This window comes from Eptatretus burgeri, chromosome 10 (genome assembly GCF_056783735.1).
Source record: "Eptatretus burgeri isolate ZD-2024b chromosome 10, Ebu_testis_v1, whole genome shotgun sequence".
Taxonomy (NCBI): Eukaryota; Metazoa; Chordata; class Myxini; order Myxiniformes; family Myxinidae; genus Eptatretus; species Eptatretus burgeri.
Window position 1 is genome coordinate 41088775 of NC_140970.1, and position 18116 is coordinate 41106890.

General features: G+C 44.3%; 1 protein-coding gene across 3 annotated transcripts in view; it reads left to right on the forward strand.

Annotated features, from left to right (window-relative positions):
- LOC147018391 (mitogen-activated protein kinase 8) overlaps positions 1–17658 on the forward strand; it is an 84162-nt gene extending 66504 nt beyond the window's left edge. For 2 of the 3 annotated variants that reach the window (XM_085897983.1, XM_085897982.1), the window contains exons 12-13: positions 3751–3828; positions 14256–17658. In XM_085897983.1, the coding sequence (XP_085754109.1) occupies positions 3751–3828; positions 14256–14404 (227 nt within the window). In that variant the 3' untranslated portion in view covers positions 14405–17658. Of the gene's footprint in view, positions 1–3750; positions 3829–14250 lie in introns of all 3 variants that reach the window. The other variant, XM_085897984.1, reaches the window with a different exon arrangement.
- The last annotated feature ends 458 nt before the right edge of the window (positions 17659–18116 follow it).

Below are 18116 nucleotides of genomic sequence, written 5' to 3' on the forward strand. Positions count from 1 at the left end.
GCACTTCCCTCACTCCCCCACACCCCAGGAATACTTCTGGCTATGACTTCCCCTCCACTCCCACCTCATGTTTATATGTGTACTGTCCCATCCACCAAACAGAGATGACTCCATTTACACCTCACTATCCGAAAACATGGACCAACTTTTATCCTCTCATCCGACCTCACTCTTCCTCATATGTGGTGACTACAATTGTCATCATGCTAGTTGGCTGGATGTGGGTACCTCTCTCACCTGCCATGGCACTTCAGCAAAAGACTTCTGTGACTCATTGGGACTGACTCAATCGGTCAACTTCCCGACCCGAATCTCAACCAACTCTTCTGGATCTGATTCTCCATCTCTTCTGGATCCGATTTTGACAAATTTCCCTGAAAATATCGGCTGTCCTTCCCCTGCTCCAATCGGATCTTCTGACGACATGTTTGTCAAAGTGGACATCTCTCTGGCTGTTATCAGAGAACCACCTCAGCATCGTCGAGTCTGGCTTTTCACTCAGGCTGACTGCCAGGGTCTTCAAGCAGCCATCAAACTTCTCGACTGGTCTCCCATCGCTACTTTCCCCAACATCAACTTGTCCTGGCAATTCTTTCAAAGAAACGTGCTCTCTCCCTCATGCACAGATTTATCCCCTCCCATCTTCAGTTGTCCTACCCTTCCTCCCACCCATGGTTCACTGAAGCTTGTGGCGAGGTAGTTCGCCTGAAACAACTTGCCTTTGCCTCATGGAAAGCAAACCCAACTGAGGGTAATCTCAGTTCCTTCCATAAAGCTCGGAACAAGTGTGTATCTACCCTCAGGAGAGCCAGAAAACAACATCTTTCGAATCTCAAGTCTGAACTCTCAAACCTCTCTCCCTTCTCAAAATCCTGGTGGCATCTAATCAAATCTGCTTCTGGTGTATATTCCCCCTCCATCCCCTCCCTTTACCTCAAATGGCTGCACTGCTGATTCCACATGTGAAAAGGCTGAATGCCTAAACTCGGTGTTTGCATCAAAATCTTTTATCCAAAACCCATCGCTTTCTATACCCACTTCACCCAGTCACACCCAACTGTCCCTGGACTCTGTGTCCTTTTCCTCTGACAAAGTGGAGAGCTTGCTGTCAAACCTCGCCTCAGATTCTCCAACCGGTCCAGGCGGCATCAGCCCACGTGTCCTAAAAACCTGCTCCTCTGCTCTTGCTCACCCTCTCTCTGTTCTATTCACCCTCTCATTTGCTCAAGATCATCTGCCATCTGCTTGGAAATCAGCAAAAATTACTGCCCTGCATAAAAAATGTGCAAAAACAGATCCCTGCAACGACATATCAATCAGCCTTCTCCCAATCATCAGCAAGGTTATGGAATCCATCATCGCTTCAGACATTAAATCCTTCCTCTTCTCCAATGGCTTGATTTCCGATCATCAATTTGGTTTCAGACCAGGTCACTGTACCTTGGACATGCTGCTTCTGCTCTCCCAACAATGGATGGAGGTACTCAATGCCAGACATGAAATCAGAGCCATATCCCAAGACATATCGCATGCTTTTGACATGGTATGGCACCCTGCCCTGCTCACCAAACTCCAGGGAACTATTGAAAATATCCGTTAACATCTCGCTTACCTGCTTAGCCACCTCCATCAATACTCTCGGATGCATATTATCTACTGTTAGATTTCCCAGCTGTTCCTTTACTTCCTCCACTCCAATCTAGATCTTCTGTAAAAGCCCTTCCTCACCACCTTGAGAGATACTCTCAGCTATTGGCAATTCTCCTGAAAGTTATTGTGTTAAAGTTGAAGCAAAATACCTGTTTAATAAACCTGCCATCTCACTTTCATCACTAACCACTCTCCTGGTGCTATTCCTCAATGGGCCCACACTGGTCCGATCCTGTTCTTTACCCTTGATATACTTAAAGGATACCTTGCTATTATGTTTAATATTCTTAGCCATGTCCTTCTCATACTCTGTTTTGGCTTGCGGAGGTATTTCCTTCACTTGTCTCTGTTTACTCCGATCGTGATAAAAATCTAACTCTAGTCCTGTTATTTTAAACCTCATAAATGCCTTCTGCTTCTCCTTAATAGCATTCCTTATCTCACTGCTCAACCACCCTGGACTCTTCCTGCTTCGAGTTTTACACCTCATTGGAATGTACGTCCTCTGCACTCTACACATTTGCTCCTTGAAGGTTTCCCAGTTCTCTGATGCTGATTCTCCTGTTGTTGGAGTCTCCAAATCTACATCACCCAATTCTCTCCTCATACCCTCAAAGTTTGCCTTCCTGAAATATAATAGCCTTAGCCTACTATCCTGATCTCCAACTTTCAACAGAATCTTTGCACACACAAAGTTACGGACACTTGCTCCTAAATGTTCCCCAACCTCCACCTTCTCCACCATATTGGGATCGTTACTTAAAAGGAGGTCTAACACTGCACTCCCTCTCGTGGGCTTAGCTACAAACTGGGTTAAAAAGCAATCCTGGACTAAAACTAGGAAATCCTCATCCGCTCTGCCCTTTCCCTGTTCCTGAACCCAATCTTTTTCTGGCAAGTTAAAATCCCCCATAATCAATACTCGTCCCTTACCACATGCCCTTTTGAATTATTCATACACTCCTCCTTCCTCCTCTTCCTTCCAACCTGGAGCCCTACAAAAGCATCCTTCCAGTACCTGACTGTTTTTACAATCTCTAATCTCGACCCACACAGAATCCTCAACATTTATTCCTTCCTTAATGTCACCCCTTTCTCTTGATGCAATGCTGTCCTTTACCCAGATTGCTACTCCTCCTCCTATTCTCTCCTTCCTATCACACTGATACACCTTGTAGCCTTCTAATCCTGTCCTCCAGTTACTCTCCTCCTTAAACCATGTCTCACTCACTGCAACTATGTCAAACTCCTGACTATCCACTTTGGCTTCAAACTCTTCCATCTTATTATGTAAACTCCCAGCTTTTGTTTGGAATATGTTTAACTTTTCCCTTCCTGAAATTCTATTTTCTTGCCAGGCCTTACTTATCACAATTACATCATCAATTCCTTTCTTGATAGCTTACCCACCCTCTGCTGATCTAAAAAAGCCTGAATTCCTTCTTCAATTCCCACTGCAAACCTTGCTGCCCCTTTCTATTTAGTATATGACCATCATTACCAAAACACTCCCTTTGTCCCTGAAATGATTCCCAAGTTTAATCACTTCTGAATGTTTATTTAATCTGCTTTAACACAGGAGGAGACAATTAATCATAAATCCAATTTATATTTATTTTACATGTTTATTTCAATTGTGATGTATTTATTTTTGGCTGCCACCCACCGTCCAATATATTTTTTTGAAGCCCAGGAACCTAAACCCCTTATAACCATGGGAAATTGGTTTTAACTATCGCGGCATTTTCCAGAAACATATACCCCGTGATATTTAAGGGTTTATAGTCAACTTAATCTATCAAATGAACTCAAATTAACTTAATTTATAGTTCCATTGTACTTTTAAGGATGAAAAGTGGTTTTAAAGTTCCATATCCTTGTGAATACTACACCTGTGAGGAACATAAATACGGTATCGCAGAACAAGTTAGTCATTGAAAAACAAAGGTTACATTTCCTTGTTAATGTGTCAGTGTTCTTTCTTAGGTGTAGTTACAAGCCTGAAAGCAAATTTTTGAAATCCACATTGTACTTATTTACACAAATGGAAACCATACATTTGCAACATGCTATACCACTGTTTACTATTTTGCCACCCAGAGCTGATATACAAGGAGGTGCTTGATTGGGAGGAGCGAACGAAAAATGGTGTCATACGGAGGCAACCATCGGCTTCAGGTTAGCGTTCAATATCCTCATCTATTTTAATGGGCTTTCCTTCTTGTACTATATAAGGACCAAAACATTCTAAATTCCATCTGATGTTTCTGATTTGCATACTGCTGTGTTGTAAGATTTTAAATGTCGAAACATTTTTCTTTACTCATTTTCCCAAATACAAGTAGAAATTGTCTCAGAACAACATATGTTTTTATGGCTTGCATGCAGAGGAAGGGACAATCGATCACAACGAAAGTCCCCCATCCCACTTCACTCCCCTCCCAACCACAGCAAAAGAATGCCCAACCCCACCCCAGGTAAATTTAAATGGCGAGGCCATTGAAGGTCCCTATAGTGTTGACAATGCAGTGACTTCCCCATGTTGGCTGGTAAAAAAAAAAAAACAACCTACCACTGTTAGTTTGAATTTAGAGTTTTCCTTTTCCAAGGTGGGTAATCTTCTCAATGGGTATCAAGGCCCACATCCCCAGAGCAGTCTGTTTTTAAGGTGCCAGACTTTCCTTGCACACCTCCACTATTTGTTGAAACAGGTTCTGTACGATAAGCCAGGTGGTAGGAGCTGAGCTACAAGAGGCTATTTGAGATGCTGACTATAAGGGGTCAACAAATAGTGTCGGTGTGAAACTGGGGGATGAGGGGTTGAGTACATTAGAGGGGTTGAGTACATTAGAGGGGTTGAGGTGCTCATCTCTCAACCATGTCCCATTCATTCATAACCCTTTAGACTTACAATAGTACAAGACACAGCAATTAAAAAAAATTTCAGCGTACAATTTAGGTATACATGACGAGTAAGAAAATATATAATTTTTATATAAATATAAAAAAATATAGATAAGCATTTAAAGGAGCAGAGGACTTTGCACGACGGAGGATTCCCAGTGGGCGACTGGTTTTGGAGGCGAGGTTGGAAATGTGGCTTTCCCAGGAAAGATCATGGCAGATCGTGAGACCCAAAAACTTGAATGAAAGGACTTCTTCCAGAGGATTGTTGAGAAAGTCGATGAGGGGGGGAAGGGGGCGGGGGTTTCTAAACACACACACACACACACACACACACACACACACACACACACACACACACACACACACACACACACACACACACACACACACACACACACACACACACACACACACACACACACACACACATTTTAAAATTGAATTTACTGCAAATTTATGTTACTTTTGTAAGATTAATTAAGCATTTGAAAGATGCTACATTTTTGTACCCCACCCATGTGTATATTGGCACATGTTTAGTGGTCTTGATAGCACATAGGGCAGTCCTCACATGACCACCACAAAAAGGCAGTAACCACACATTCAGGTCACAAAATGAGTTGCAGCCTGGATTCTGAGCGGTTGGAGTAAGGCTGAAGTCACATTTGCTCTACGGCGAGGATATGGCGGCCGTACGCCCTCTGAATTGACAGAAACGTGCGGCGGCCGCAGAGTTTCTGTGGTGGCCTCAGGGTGGTCCAACGCCGTTTGGCTATATTTTACAGGCCGTAGGGGTCGCCGTGGAATTATAACGCGGAGTTATAACTTTCTTCATTTCTACGTTGGCCGTAGCAATTGGACATGCTGTAGTTGTGTTCCACGTCGACCGTACGTAGGGCGTACGGTGGACTTGCGTTATTCGTGCGGCTGCCGTCAGCTCTTATCTGAAATGAAAACGAGAGAAGAACCTTCAGAGTGTAGGCTTTATTCCATTTGATTGAAGCCGCTTCTACGGGCACATCAGGGGATACAGGTGCAGCAAGGAGTACATAAGCAGTAAGGTATACACGTGCAACTAATCACCGCAAAATAAATCAGTATAAGCCCGGAGTCCGATATACTCTCAATTCTCACCATTCAACGAGCACCAAGTGAACCGCCGCCGTAAACGACAATGCCCCTGGGACAATCCCCCCGACCGAGCGGAACCTTAGCTTTATCTATTCCGTGCTCGAGCCGTGCAACATGTGATCGCACGTCACGTCCTTCAATTCACCACATTTTCCCCGTCTTTAAAATGTAACTAGAGGCCCAACTAACGCACCATGATTACTTCAGCGCTACAGGAGTATACATTTCAAGCAACGCGAACTATCTAAACTACAGAAGCATACATGCCAAGCAGTGAGGATTATTTTGAGTTGTAGGAGCATGGTAATGAGCATCGATATATTATGTAACGAGCATATAGGAGCATGAGCATCGAGGATGCCGATAATCCCCTTTACAGATCGAGTCGGCGAGGGGGTATTATCCGTCGACCTCTCCGGAAGTAAATGGCGGTTTCACTTGAGGGAGGCTTCCGATCCTCTTGGTGAGCCTCGACTCGTGCCGGGGATGACTCCCCGATCGCTCTCGGGTGGAACGCGGCAGCTCCGTCGCCACCATTCTCGGGTGGAGTTCCTGGGGGGGGGGAACACCTGGGGAGGGGATGTCAGAGGGAGGAGTGCCAGATAGTGGTGTACCTGCGGGAGGAGTACCTGAGGGAGCCAAATGGCGAACCAACACAGTGGTCTCCCTGCCATCCGGGAGTCTGACATGAGCATACTCTGGATTAGTATCGATGAGCTCGACCCCCTCCACCATGGGTTCATACTTGCTTTGTCGTACCGGGCGTTTCATGAACACTGTTCCGGGATGGGTTAGCCAGTTGGGCACCGATTGGCCGTCAACATAACGTCGCTGGTGAGTAAACATTCGTTCGTGAGGAGTTGCATTGGTGGACGTGCAGAGCAAAGAGCGTGTGGAATTCAGAGCGTCGAGAAGGGTAACCTCCCACTGCTCGGGCCCCAGTCCTCTTGATTTCAATGCCAGAGATACGGCTTTCCAAATAACTCCATTATATCGTTCCACCTGCCCATTACCCTGTGGGTTGTAACCCGTCGTTCGACTAGTTGCTATGCCGTGCTCTAATAGGAATTGTTTTAGCCCGGCCGACATGAAACACGGCCCTCTGTCTGAATGTATGTACGAAGGTTTCCCAAACATAGCGAAGAGGTCAGACAGACATTTCACGACAGTGCCCGAGGTCATATCCGAGCACGGAAATGCGAAAGGGAACCTTGAATATTCATCAACAACAGTGAATATGTATCTGTTGTCTGTCTTGGTCGGCAGGGGCCCTTTGAAGTCGATATTTAGTCTCTCAAAGGGAGAAGTGGCCTTGATCAATCTGCCAGAAGCCGCGCCATAGAATCTGGGTTTTAGTTCAGCACAAACAGGGCATGAAGCATTCATTTGTTTAATATCTTCGATAGAATAGGGAAGGTTTTGTCTGCGCACGAAATGTGCCATTCTGGTTACCCCCGGGTGGCACAGAGACACATGGAGGTCTTGCAAAGCCCGACTGATTGTCGCCGAACAGTAGACCCGAGAGAAGGTGTCTGCAGCAGGGTTTTCCTTCCCGGGCCAGTAAACAATGTCGTAACTATAGCAGGCTAGGTCTATCCGCCATCTCATAATTTTTTCATTCTTAATTTTCCCGTTATTTTTCCCATCAAACATGAATGCCACGGATCGTTGGTCCGTGACGAGCGTGAAGTGGTTTCCCAGTAAATAATGTCTCCATTTACGTAGGGCTTCGACAATAGCGTACGCTTCCTTCTCTATTGCCGCGTGTCTCTGCTCGCTTCCAGAGAGAGTTCTCGAGAAGAACGCGACGGGTCGCCCAGACTGATTAAGCGTAGCAGCTATCGCGTGATCAGAAGCATCTGTTTCCACCACGAAGGGCACCGAGCTATCGATCGATAATACCACGGAATTACTGATATCGTCTTTGAGGTTGTGGAAAGCTGTCACAACAGCGGCATCTGGTGGGAAGTTTTTGCAATGCACTAGGGGATGTATTTTCTCGGAGTATTGGGAAATCCATCTTGCATAGTAAGCGAACATGCCGATCACCCGGCGCATTGTCTGCAGGTCCTGAGGTGGGGGTAGCTCACGAAGTGGGCGCAATCGTTCAGGATCTGGCTTAATCGTGCCGTCGGCTATCGTGTAGCCGAGAAGGTCAATTGACCTTGCCGAGAATACGCATTTCTCGTAGTTGAGGGTCAGATTATATTTTCTAGCAATGCTCAAGAATCTGTCCAGATTCATATCATGTTCCCCCTGATCCCTACCGCACACTGTGACATTGTCCACATAAACAAAAGTGTCTTTGAGGTTTTCATCTGAGATGATGTCGTCCATAACTCGTTGGAAGCAAGCTACTCCATTCGTGACACCGAACGGAATCCTCCTGAATTGGTAGAGGCGTCTACCTGCCTGGAATGCGGTGTAAGGTTTGTCTTCCTCTCGGATGGGAATTTGATGATAGGCGCTTCGCAAATCGATGGTGCTGAATATCTTATAATTGGCCATGCGTTCGACCATCTCGTCTATGCGTGGCAAAGGGTAGGCATCGAGTTGGGTGAAACGATTGACCGTTTGGGAATAATCGACAACCATTCGTTTCTTATGATTCTGATTGGCGGTGACCAACACCTGTGCGCGCCATGGCGAATCGCTCGGTTCTATAATTCCTTCTTCCAGTAATCGCTTGGTCTCTGAAGCGATGAAGTTCGTATCAGCAGTGGTATATCGCCGCGATTTGATCGCTATCGGTTTACAGTCCGGCGACAAGTTAGCGAACAGCTGGGGGGACGTCACCTCCGCGGTGGTCAAAGCATTTAAAATTAGACGAGGTTTGCTTCCTCCAAAGGGTATTTCGACGCTCGTGTGCTGCTTGAGGACATTATGACCCATAATTACGTCTGCGCATAAATCACGAAGCACCAGTACCCTTACATTCCGATGCGTGTACCCTTTTACGTCCAATTCAACATTGCAGTACCCTTGTACGCGGGACTGTAGTGATGTGGCGGCCATGCATACCGTATTGTCTGTCGGGTGGATCTTCCATTTCCTGCCCTTCACTAGCGAGCTGTTGACGAAACTTTCAGAGCTACCGGTATCAATCAGAGCCTCAGCCATATGCCCGTTAATTCGTACGTTGATGATAGCCTTGGATAGATTCCCCGGTGAGGCTGCAGTTAGTTTCTTTTGTGAGTAGAGAGCCGCAGAAGTGGGTTTATTTCTCCTTAGAGTAGATTTACATACCCTGGCATAATGCCCTTTCTTGTCACAATTCATGCATGTGGCATCTCTGGCGGGGCATTTGTGGTGGAGGTGTCTTTTGTATCCGCAAAAGAAGCATTTACCAACCGGAGTAGTTGCTGAGGAGTTTGACAATGTCTGGGTATCCGACTCCTCGGGTTTTTCTCCATCCCCTGTGTCAGGCTGTGTCTGTGTCTGTGGGGTTCCTTGAGTTTCCACCGTAGCGGCGTTCATTAGCAGCATCGGTGTCCCAAATGACTCAGATTGCTGCTGAGCCGTATCCATCGCTCGAGCCTGGTCGACTACCTTTTCAAGAGTGGGTTGCGCTTTCTCTAGTAAGCGTTGCCGTATGTGGGCTGATCTGAGTCCTTGGATAAATGCCTCCCGGGTCGCTTCATTTCGGTGTTCCTCGGCGTTTATGGCCCGGAAGCTGCCGTCTTTTCCCAGCTGTTTCAGAGCTTGCAGGAACTGATCGATTGTCTCCCCGGCTGCTTGCTTGCGCGTGTTGAGAAGATGTCGTATGTATACCTCGTTCTTGCGCTTCACGTAGAGCGCCTGCAGCACGTCGATCGCTGCTTCGTAGGTGTCACACTCCGAGAAGAGCCTGTATACGCTGGGCGAGACATGATTCACAAGGGCGGCCAATTTGTCGGCTCCCTCTTCGATGATGGTCAGATAGTGTGAGAAGGAACGGAACCAATGCGACCATTTCATTTCTGAGTCAGTCGCGTTTGGGTCTGCGTCGAACCTCTCTGGTTTGTAGATCTTGTCCATCGTTGGTTGAGAGAGCCGAGAAAACCAAATGGAATAAATTGAAATGAAAACGAGAGAAGAACCTTCAGAGTGTAGGCTTTATTCCATTTGATTGAAGCCGCTTCTACGGGCACATCAGGGGATACAGGCGCAGCAAGGAGTACATAAGCAGTAAGGTATACACGTGCAACTAATCACCGCAAAATAAATCAGTATAAGCACGGAGTCCGATATACTCTCAATTCTCACCATTCAACGAGCACCAAGTGAGCCGCCGCCGTAAACGACAATGCCCCGGGGACAATCCCCCCGACCGAGCGGAACCTTAGCTTTATCTATTCCGTGCTCGAGCCGTGCGACATGTGATCACACATCACGTCCTTCAATTCACCACAATTATCAATGAAAAATGAATTTTGCCTTAAAAACCTAATACATTTGAAAAAACCGAACACGACGTGGCGTCCATGTTTGTTCACGTGTCTCCCCCACCTGTTCGAGCCATATCTTCGCGCTTTGTTCGTTCAGTTCCTCGGTGGAAGCCCTCGTGAAAGGAAGTCCTGGTGAAAGTATCTCTCGTGTGTCGATCGCTACTTTACCTCGTGTTTTCACCTTGATTTGTGCTTTTTTTTTTTTTTTACTCATCTTGTGTTTTAATTAATAACAAAAAAGCAATCCGATCACGTGGTGTGACGGACTGTCGGGAAAGGATTGAATTTCACAGAAAACAGGTTGTAATTTGGAATATCCATGATTACGTCAGCCCGATGCGTTTGATGAAAGTGATTGTGGTTCTGGGGGCATGATGTTTGCTGAGCTGCCTTGGGGGCAGCGCTCACAGCGTGCGCGAGCGACCGGAACCCAGGCCGGAGCACGAGCCTGTGTGAACCTTTGGATGTGGTGATTGTACCAGTTTACATACAATACACCGCCACTGAAGGTCATTTACTCATCTTATTTTATCTTAAACATGGGGAATTTCAGTTTTAATTGTCTTGAAAGTGGGTTTTCTTTGGGTCCACGAACGGATTAATTCACTCCATTATTTCTTATAGGGAAATAGTTTGGGAATCCAACTTTTTGCAATCCGAACAGCCTCCTGGAACGAATTCAATTCGGATTCTGGGGGCACCACGTACTGGTATATTCCGAACTGTTATATTTTTATTTCAGTAAAAAAATAAATGGTATATATACCCACTCGTTACCGTCCGTCTGGCCGCACGTTCGCCTTAGGGCCGCCCTGCGGTCGCCTTACGGGCACCTTGAAAATTCTATGGCCGCCACAGGAACGCCCTAAGGTCACCGTGCGACATCAATTCAAAGACCGTACGGCACCCCCACGTTTTCGGTCTCCACAATTTATAAACACGCCGTGCGGCTCCCCGAAAAATAAAAACATATGTGACTGCTACACTGTGTGACCGTGGAAATACTGTGGCCGCTTTATAATTGCTGGTGGCCGTACATTTTGGAGACCCCACGGCCGCCGTGGCAAATGTGACGTAGGCCTTAGCCCGAAACAGCCAATACCAGTGAAAGAGAACTCATGCCACAATGTTGGTGATAGAAAACAAACTCTTTATTTACCGTTTATACAATTTACTCTAAGTACCCAGATTACTTAAAACATATCCTTAAAGCACACACACACACACACACACACACACACACACACACACACACACACACACACACACACACACACACACACACACACACACACTAGTTCACAAAATGTGTCGATTCACAATCATTTAATTCTGAAACTCGGGCAGCAGTCACAGTATGTGGGCACCTTGACTTGATGCTGCGTCAAGGAAGTGAAAATAGACTTGACGTGTAGTGAGCAGTTATGGCAGTTGCAATAAATTTACAATGAAGGAAATTGTGAACCAGATGATGAAACAGTACCAGAAGACAACATTATAAGATGTGTAATGCACGATGATCAGAAACGGTGTATTGTTTATTGTCTCTATACAAAGCATACCGGTTTATAGATCCACAATGTCAGTGTCACGTAGGGAACAGTTTCACCTCGGTGATGGTAATCACCAGTGCAATGAATGGACCTGATAGCACCTCACAAGCCTTTTAGAAATAGGATGTTCCAAATATCTGAGTCAGACCCCACTGTAACGTGAACACTGAGCTGAGAGCATCCTTGTTTCAAGAGAAATTCCTCCCTCCCCCTCCTCCTGAGCATGACACCGTGATCCCAGCGAAGCAATTTCACCGCAATCTCCTCTCCCTGATCTGGTTCCTCTCTCTGTCGAAGACATCTCTGTTTCTTGGCAAATGGACCTTTATGCCTATGATTTCAGGCACACTCCTCCCTCCTCAAAACATGGCTGTCTATATCGCCTCTGAGTCGAAGGTTGTTGAGCAAAGGCTTTTGCCTGCCCAGGATTATCCACCACACGGATGTCCATTTTTACTATGATTCCCAACCTGCTACGTCTCACTATCCTCTACCTAATTAACATAATAGCTGACTTCGCAAGTCTCACCACTTACCTCATTTTGATGAGGCTCATAGCCCATCTCTCATCCAATGTCATCCTGTTATCTGATAACCAATGACTATCTCATCTCTAACACAAGTCCAAAAAATATACAGTTACCAACCTACCTACCCCCAACTACAAATTACACATTGCACTCACTATTGAGTTGTATCTCCCCTAGCTTGAACTTGTCCCCACCTGGACTTTTTCACGATTTGCACAACTGTCAAATTTGTTGATTATTATTGGGCTAGTAAGATAACCTAGACCCTAGAAGGATATGTGCTCACCTGATCTCAGAGCTGTCTAGAATGTGCTTGAATGTCAGGTCAGGTATGAGAACATGTGCCAGAACAGCGTGTCGCTGCGTCCACTTTCCACCAGTACTCCAGGGGCCTCCGTCTGGCCATCCCCCAGGCAGGTGTCAGGCCCATCCCCATCTCCTTGAGATGCCGGTCAACCTGCCGCAACCACGAGGCACGTGGTCGGCCCATTGGCCTCCTCCACTCAAGAGACCCCCTCGCTGAGAGAATCTGGTGAGCAGGATCAGCATCAGGAAAACGAGCCACATGTCCATACAGCCGCAACTGACGCTCACGGACCATGCAGGTAACAAATCTCATCCGAGTCTCTCTCAGCAACCGCTCGTTGGACACAAAATCCGACCAGCGATAGCCAAGGATTCTCCGAAGAGACCTGGTACCAAAGGAATTAAGTCTCCGTCTCAGATCCTTGGTCAGAGTCCAAGTCTCGCATCCATAGAGCAAGAATGGAAGCACCAAGGACCTGAAGACTCAGACTTTCGTCCTCCCACACAGGTACCGGCAGCGCCACACCCCATGATCCAGTGAATCCATGACTCCCCAGGCCCGACCCAGATGTCTATTGACCTCTGACTCACAGCCAGCAGAGACATGAATATCACTGCCAAGGTAAGTGAAGTAAGTGTGGAGGCTTGAATGTCGACCCAGCTATAAACTATCATCCTGATGTTTCACTTGCAAGACGATACAACAATCTGTGCTCCATCCATCAAATGGATGTTAAGTCGCAGAACCCCACTGCCATCCCTGGTCATTTGTGAATGTTAAAGATTCTACGCTGCCTTTTTCAAAGAGGAGGCGAGTTATTGTCGGCACCCAAAACAAACTACAAATTCCTGTTTAATTCACCATGTCAAATTCACCATCTTCGCTCTCAGGACATAAACCGATTCATGAAAGACTTTGGCAAAAATGTTTCCCAGCTAACGCCACAAGAAGGTTGGATGTCAATGATCTGTTGCTTCTTCGAATCCATCCCATGTATTATTGCTCCATGTTTGTGATTCTTTTCTTGTTTTTTTTAAACTTCCTGTATTTACTTCCTGAAACATTTTTTTCATAGTTTAAAAAGATAATTTCGGTAATTTCACCAGTGCAGTACAACTGCACTATTTTGGATCCTGTAAATATATTGCCTCTGACCGTAAATGTATGTTAAATGGCAGAATAACAACAATAATTTGCAAGCAAGGCTGCAATAATATTTTAAGTACAATTTTTTTTAGTTGGTCTGCTTGCAGGCATTCCCATCTGAGCGCAAAGCTCGTACACCTAAAACTTCATGAGATCATGTGTGCCATCTGTTTGAGTTTTTTTTTTCCTCTTGTTGTTTTGAGAGACTCGCTTCAGTCTTCTTGTATCTCACTTTAACATATTAAGGGACGATGTCCTCAATCATACACTAATTATCTAAACATATTACGACCGTACCTTATTCTACACTGCGTTGTCAATGTCTTGTGGTCCTGGAGTTTTACAACAATCAAATTTCCTATTTGTCATTCTTTTCTCAAAATATTCATTTGCACTTTCCGTTCATTTTTTAGCCTTCTATTCATGCGAACGTTATCATCTGTAAAAGTCAAAGCAAACGAATGTTTCAATGCATGACATGTCATTCAAGGCATGACATGATGGCATGAAAATAAAGCATTGGTACTCATGGCAACTCAATGTTGATAAGCCCAAGAGGATCGATACGTTTGACCCCAAGTCCTGGTTGTTTCCCGCAGAGCAGGTGCTTCCATGACGTGCACCCCGACCCAGTCTTCTGGATCCAATGGGCTGCCATCCTCCAACGGCACTCATCCTCTCACATCAGATCCAGAACCCAAGACCGATAGCAGTTTCCGAGTGCTTGCTGGACCGCTCGGCTGCTGTAGATGACCACCAGTGACACTTTGAGCCAGAAACAGGAAAATGAGTAGGGGTGAAAGATGGAAATAGGATCATAGAGAGAACCAGATGGGGATTGCAGAGATAACTGGGCAGGGATCATACTGAGAATGGAGAGAGCTAGTAAGCTGGAGGAAATTGGGTAGAAGGTAAAGCAGAGAAAAACGATTGAGGATGATGAAGAAACTATTCGTAAACGACATACTATGTTTGATTTCAGCCGTGCTGTGGTATTAATTCCGGAATGGTCGTAGGTACCGTAGATTGTTGAAGGAAAGTGTATGACCCTGAAAGAAGAACACTGATATTCTTCTCAGGACAGAGTGAGAATGCCTGCACCACCAATATCATTGCGAGGAACCTGTACTCTGTTTCTCAGATCACTCCTTATTGTGCCTCTTCATGATGTGATTGCATAGTTTTTGGATGGGAGGCTTTATTTATTTATTTATTTATTTATTACTGCTTTATTCATTTATTGTTTAACCAACTCATTTTTATATCTGTATCTCACAAGCGTGTCATCGATCGGTGCTGTTTGTGCAAAAGCCATCCTTTCCGGTGAATGGAAACCTGTGATTATAAGAACATGTTAAACCGTGACATCTCACAAGATGTTAGGCCTTACAATCACAATATATATACCAATTGATAGGGAATTGCATGGAATATTCTTTCCCATTCCCAGTGAGCATTCAGCTTGAACATATGCTTTTAAATATGACCAATGCCAAATATTTTTGGTGTGACTTCCTTTTACTCTCCTGCTGGTATCACCATTTCTTGTACATGTTCCTTTTCTTCCCTTTTCACCCGAATGGTGGCTGAAAGACGCGTATAATTTATTTGAGATTCCAAAAGAACCAGCAGTCTGAGCTCTTCATTGTAACCTTTCACATTTTAATCCTAAAGCAGCAGAGACTTTATCCAGCTTGTTCAAAGAACTACCTACCTTCCTGATTAATCCTTGCTTGTTGCGACTATAGTGAACAGTTCCTCCATCACCAAATTACAGGAAGGTTCGGAAGGCCTGCTGTTCCAAAATGCTTAGGATGTACCACATTTCAAGGCAGACAAAAGTGACACCTCGAAGAATTACAAATTGCAGATATTAGCTTTTTTTTTAGACCTAGATGTTTCAAGCTCACTGTTACCCAAATAATTCTGAGTGATAAACTGACAGGGTCTTTGCGAGGAAGTGAGAATGCCATTTAGACTGGGGGAGTGGAAGGAAGTGGATTGTGAAGAGGGAAGAGGGCAGAAGAGGTTTCAAGCGGGCGTGTCGCTGATCCCAGGCAATGCCCCTTGGGTCAGATGTCCACGGAGATTAGATATGCTTGTTCAAGTGAACTTTTGTTCCTTTTTAATCTTATTTTCATGTGCAATATGTATTTTTGTTGATGTACTTGCTGGCATTGAAAATACATATCCATTTTCATGGAACTGTCAATAATAATACTTAGAATAATAATAACAATATCAACAACATCATAGTAACAAGAAGATCACCACAACGGCTTTTAAATTTACCACAGTGTTTATTGTTCATAACGATGTAACAGTGGTTGCCAGAAACCATTGTATATGAACAATACAACTTACCCGACAGCTGTACAAACGATTGTAGTGCAGATGATTTTGTTTTAAACAATAATGGTTTAGAAACTTATCCTACAGTAGCAATAAAAGTCGTTTAATTTCATTTACAGTATATTTCCATTTTTGACGATGCTTGCTACAATGAAGCATCATTTATGGAATCAGATAACAGTTAAGGAAGGCAGATAATGTACAATTTACATGTTTGCCTTTGTCTTATCTTGTTTTGGCATCAGATGCAGGATAAAAAAAAAAAATTAAATGTTAACAGAAAAAGAAATAGGATTGAAAGAAACCGTTTGACAAAAGAAACCAGGGTGCACGGAGCGAGGCACCCCAAAGAGGATCGTAACAAGCACCTGGAGTATTTAAACCAGGGTACCTCGACAAGTCTAAAGTACGGCACATATGGTTCAAAAACCATAGCTCTTGGATAGGTCGAAACTAGTTCACCAGGAATTCAAGTCAGGACACCCAAAGGGACTTTTAAACTCGGGTACCTGAACAGTTCTAAACTAGGAAACCTGGAGAATCATAACCCAGGACATTCAGTATTCCTGCCAAGGCTCCAAGAAGATTAAAACTAGGGCACCCTGAGAGTTGTATACGAGGCAACTGAAACCAGATCATGATTTGACATAAGAAAACAAACCAAGCTTCGTGAATGGTTCCACATCAGGATGTGTGGAGGCTTCAAACTACATCAATAATAAGCCATTTCCACTGTACAGGCAAATTTGACCCTTTTGATTTCTTACTAAAACCGAGGGATAGATTTTCATGATTTTTTTTTTAAAACAAGAAAATTCCCAGAATTCCCAATCAACCAATAAAGACATTTCTGCCAATAAATAATTTCTGCAAAGGAGACATGAAGGTTTCTACTCCACAAGTCTAGAGATCCCTCAAAATAAATGCATGGAATATTCATTATTAGGAACTCAAAAGGTATGAACAACAGAATGAATCCTAAAAGTTGTCCACCAGCACACGGACAATTATACAGGAGGAGTCAAAAAGGTTTTTGAAACCCCATATATGAAAGAATGGCTCTGTGCCAGCAAAACTCAGCAGAAATGTTATTCATTTTCTATGGAGTTTCCAGCCATTGTCACACATTCTTCTCAGTTCTAAAAAATCTTTTTATATTAAAAAAAAAACAAAAAGTGAGTTTGCTGATGCCATTGGAACAGAAGTCGTGTTTTTGGCTCTGATGGAAAGCTGAAAAGGGAAAGCTTTTTGACTCCCCCTCGTATTCAGAATGAGAGATCCATGTGGTTCAACATGGGGACACGAGTTTAGAAACCAGGATATGTGGTAGATGGTGGATAAGGGTGGATAAAGGATTCTTCATTTAGAACTCCTGGTTCAATTTGAATGGGACTACCCGATGGATTGTGAACCAGCATGCTCACAATCCTGATGTGCAAAAGCGGGTAGTTTTTTACACTAACGTGCAGATTAATTATTTGATGAACAGCAATTTGAAATTACTGCAACATCCCAAATTGCTAGTTTAGTCACGATGTAACTTTGTGGATACAACAGGAAGGCTCAAAAACTTTGGTGTGGCAGAAGCTTTGAATTGGTAAAAACCCTGGATGTGCATATAACAGTGTGTGTGATTAAAAACAACACTTGAAAAATGCCTGAGTGATTATTTCTTTTTCAAGCTCAGATCCTCAAATAATTCCAAAATAATCAGGTTTGCTTTCAGGCCTTTCCAACTGCTGTTGCGAGTCAGAATAACTCAATTCTCAATATCCCACCCTGTAGTTATGAAACAAAGAACAAATAAACATTTGTTTGAGCTCGAACATTTAATAACTAAGTTAGTCATCTGAAAAGCTATCTTTTTAGAAGATGAAAAAACATGATGTAAACATTTGCAATGGACTTGAGGTGCTGATTTGCACATGAAAACAGTAAACATTTCCATTGCTTCCTCCATGCTTTCTGCACTGGAATGAATTATCCAGAGATATATGCCAATGCTGATCTTCATTGAATAAATTTCAGTCGAGCTTATTGGAGTAAAAGGGACTTAAAGAGCTAGACCATGGAGAGAGATAGAGATAGAGATAGAGATAGAGATAGAGATAGA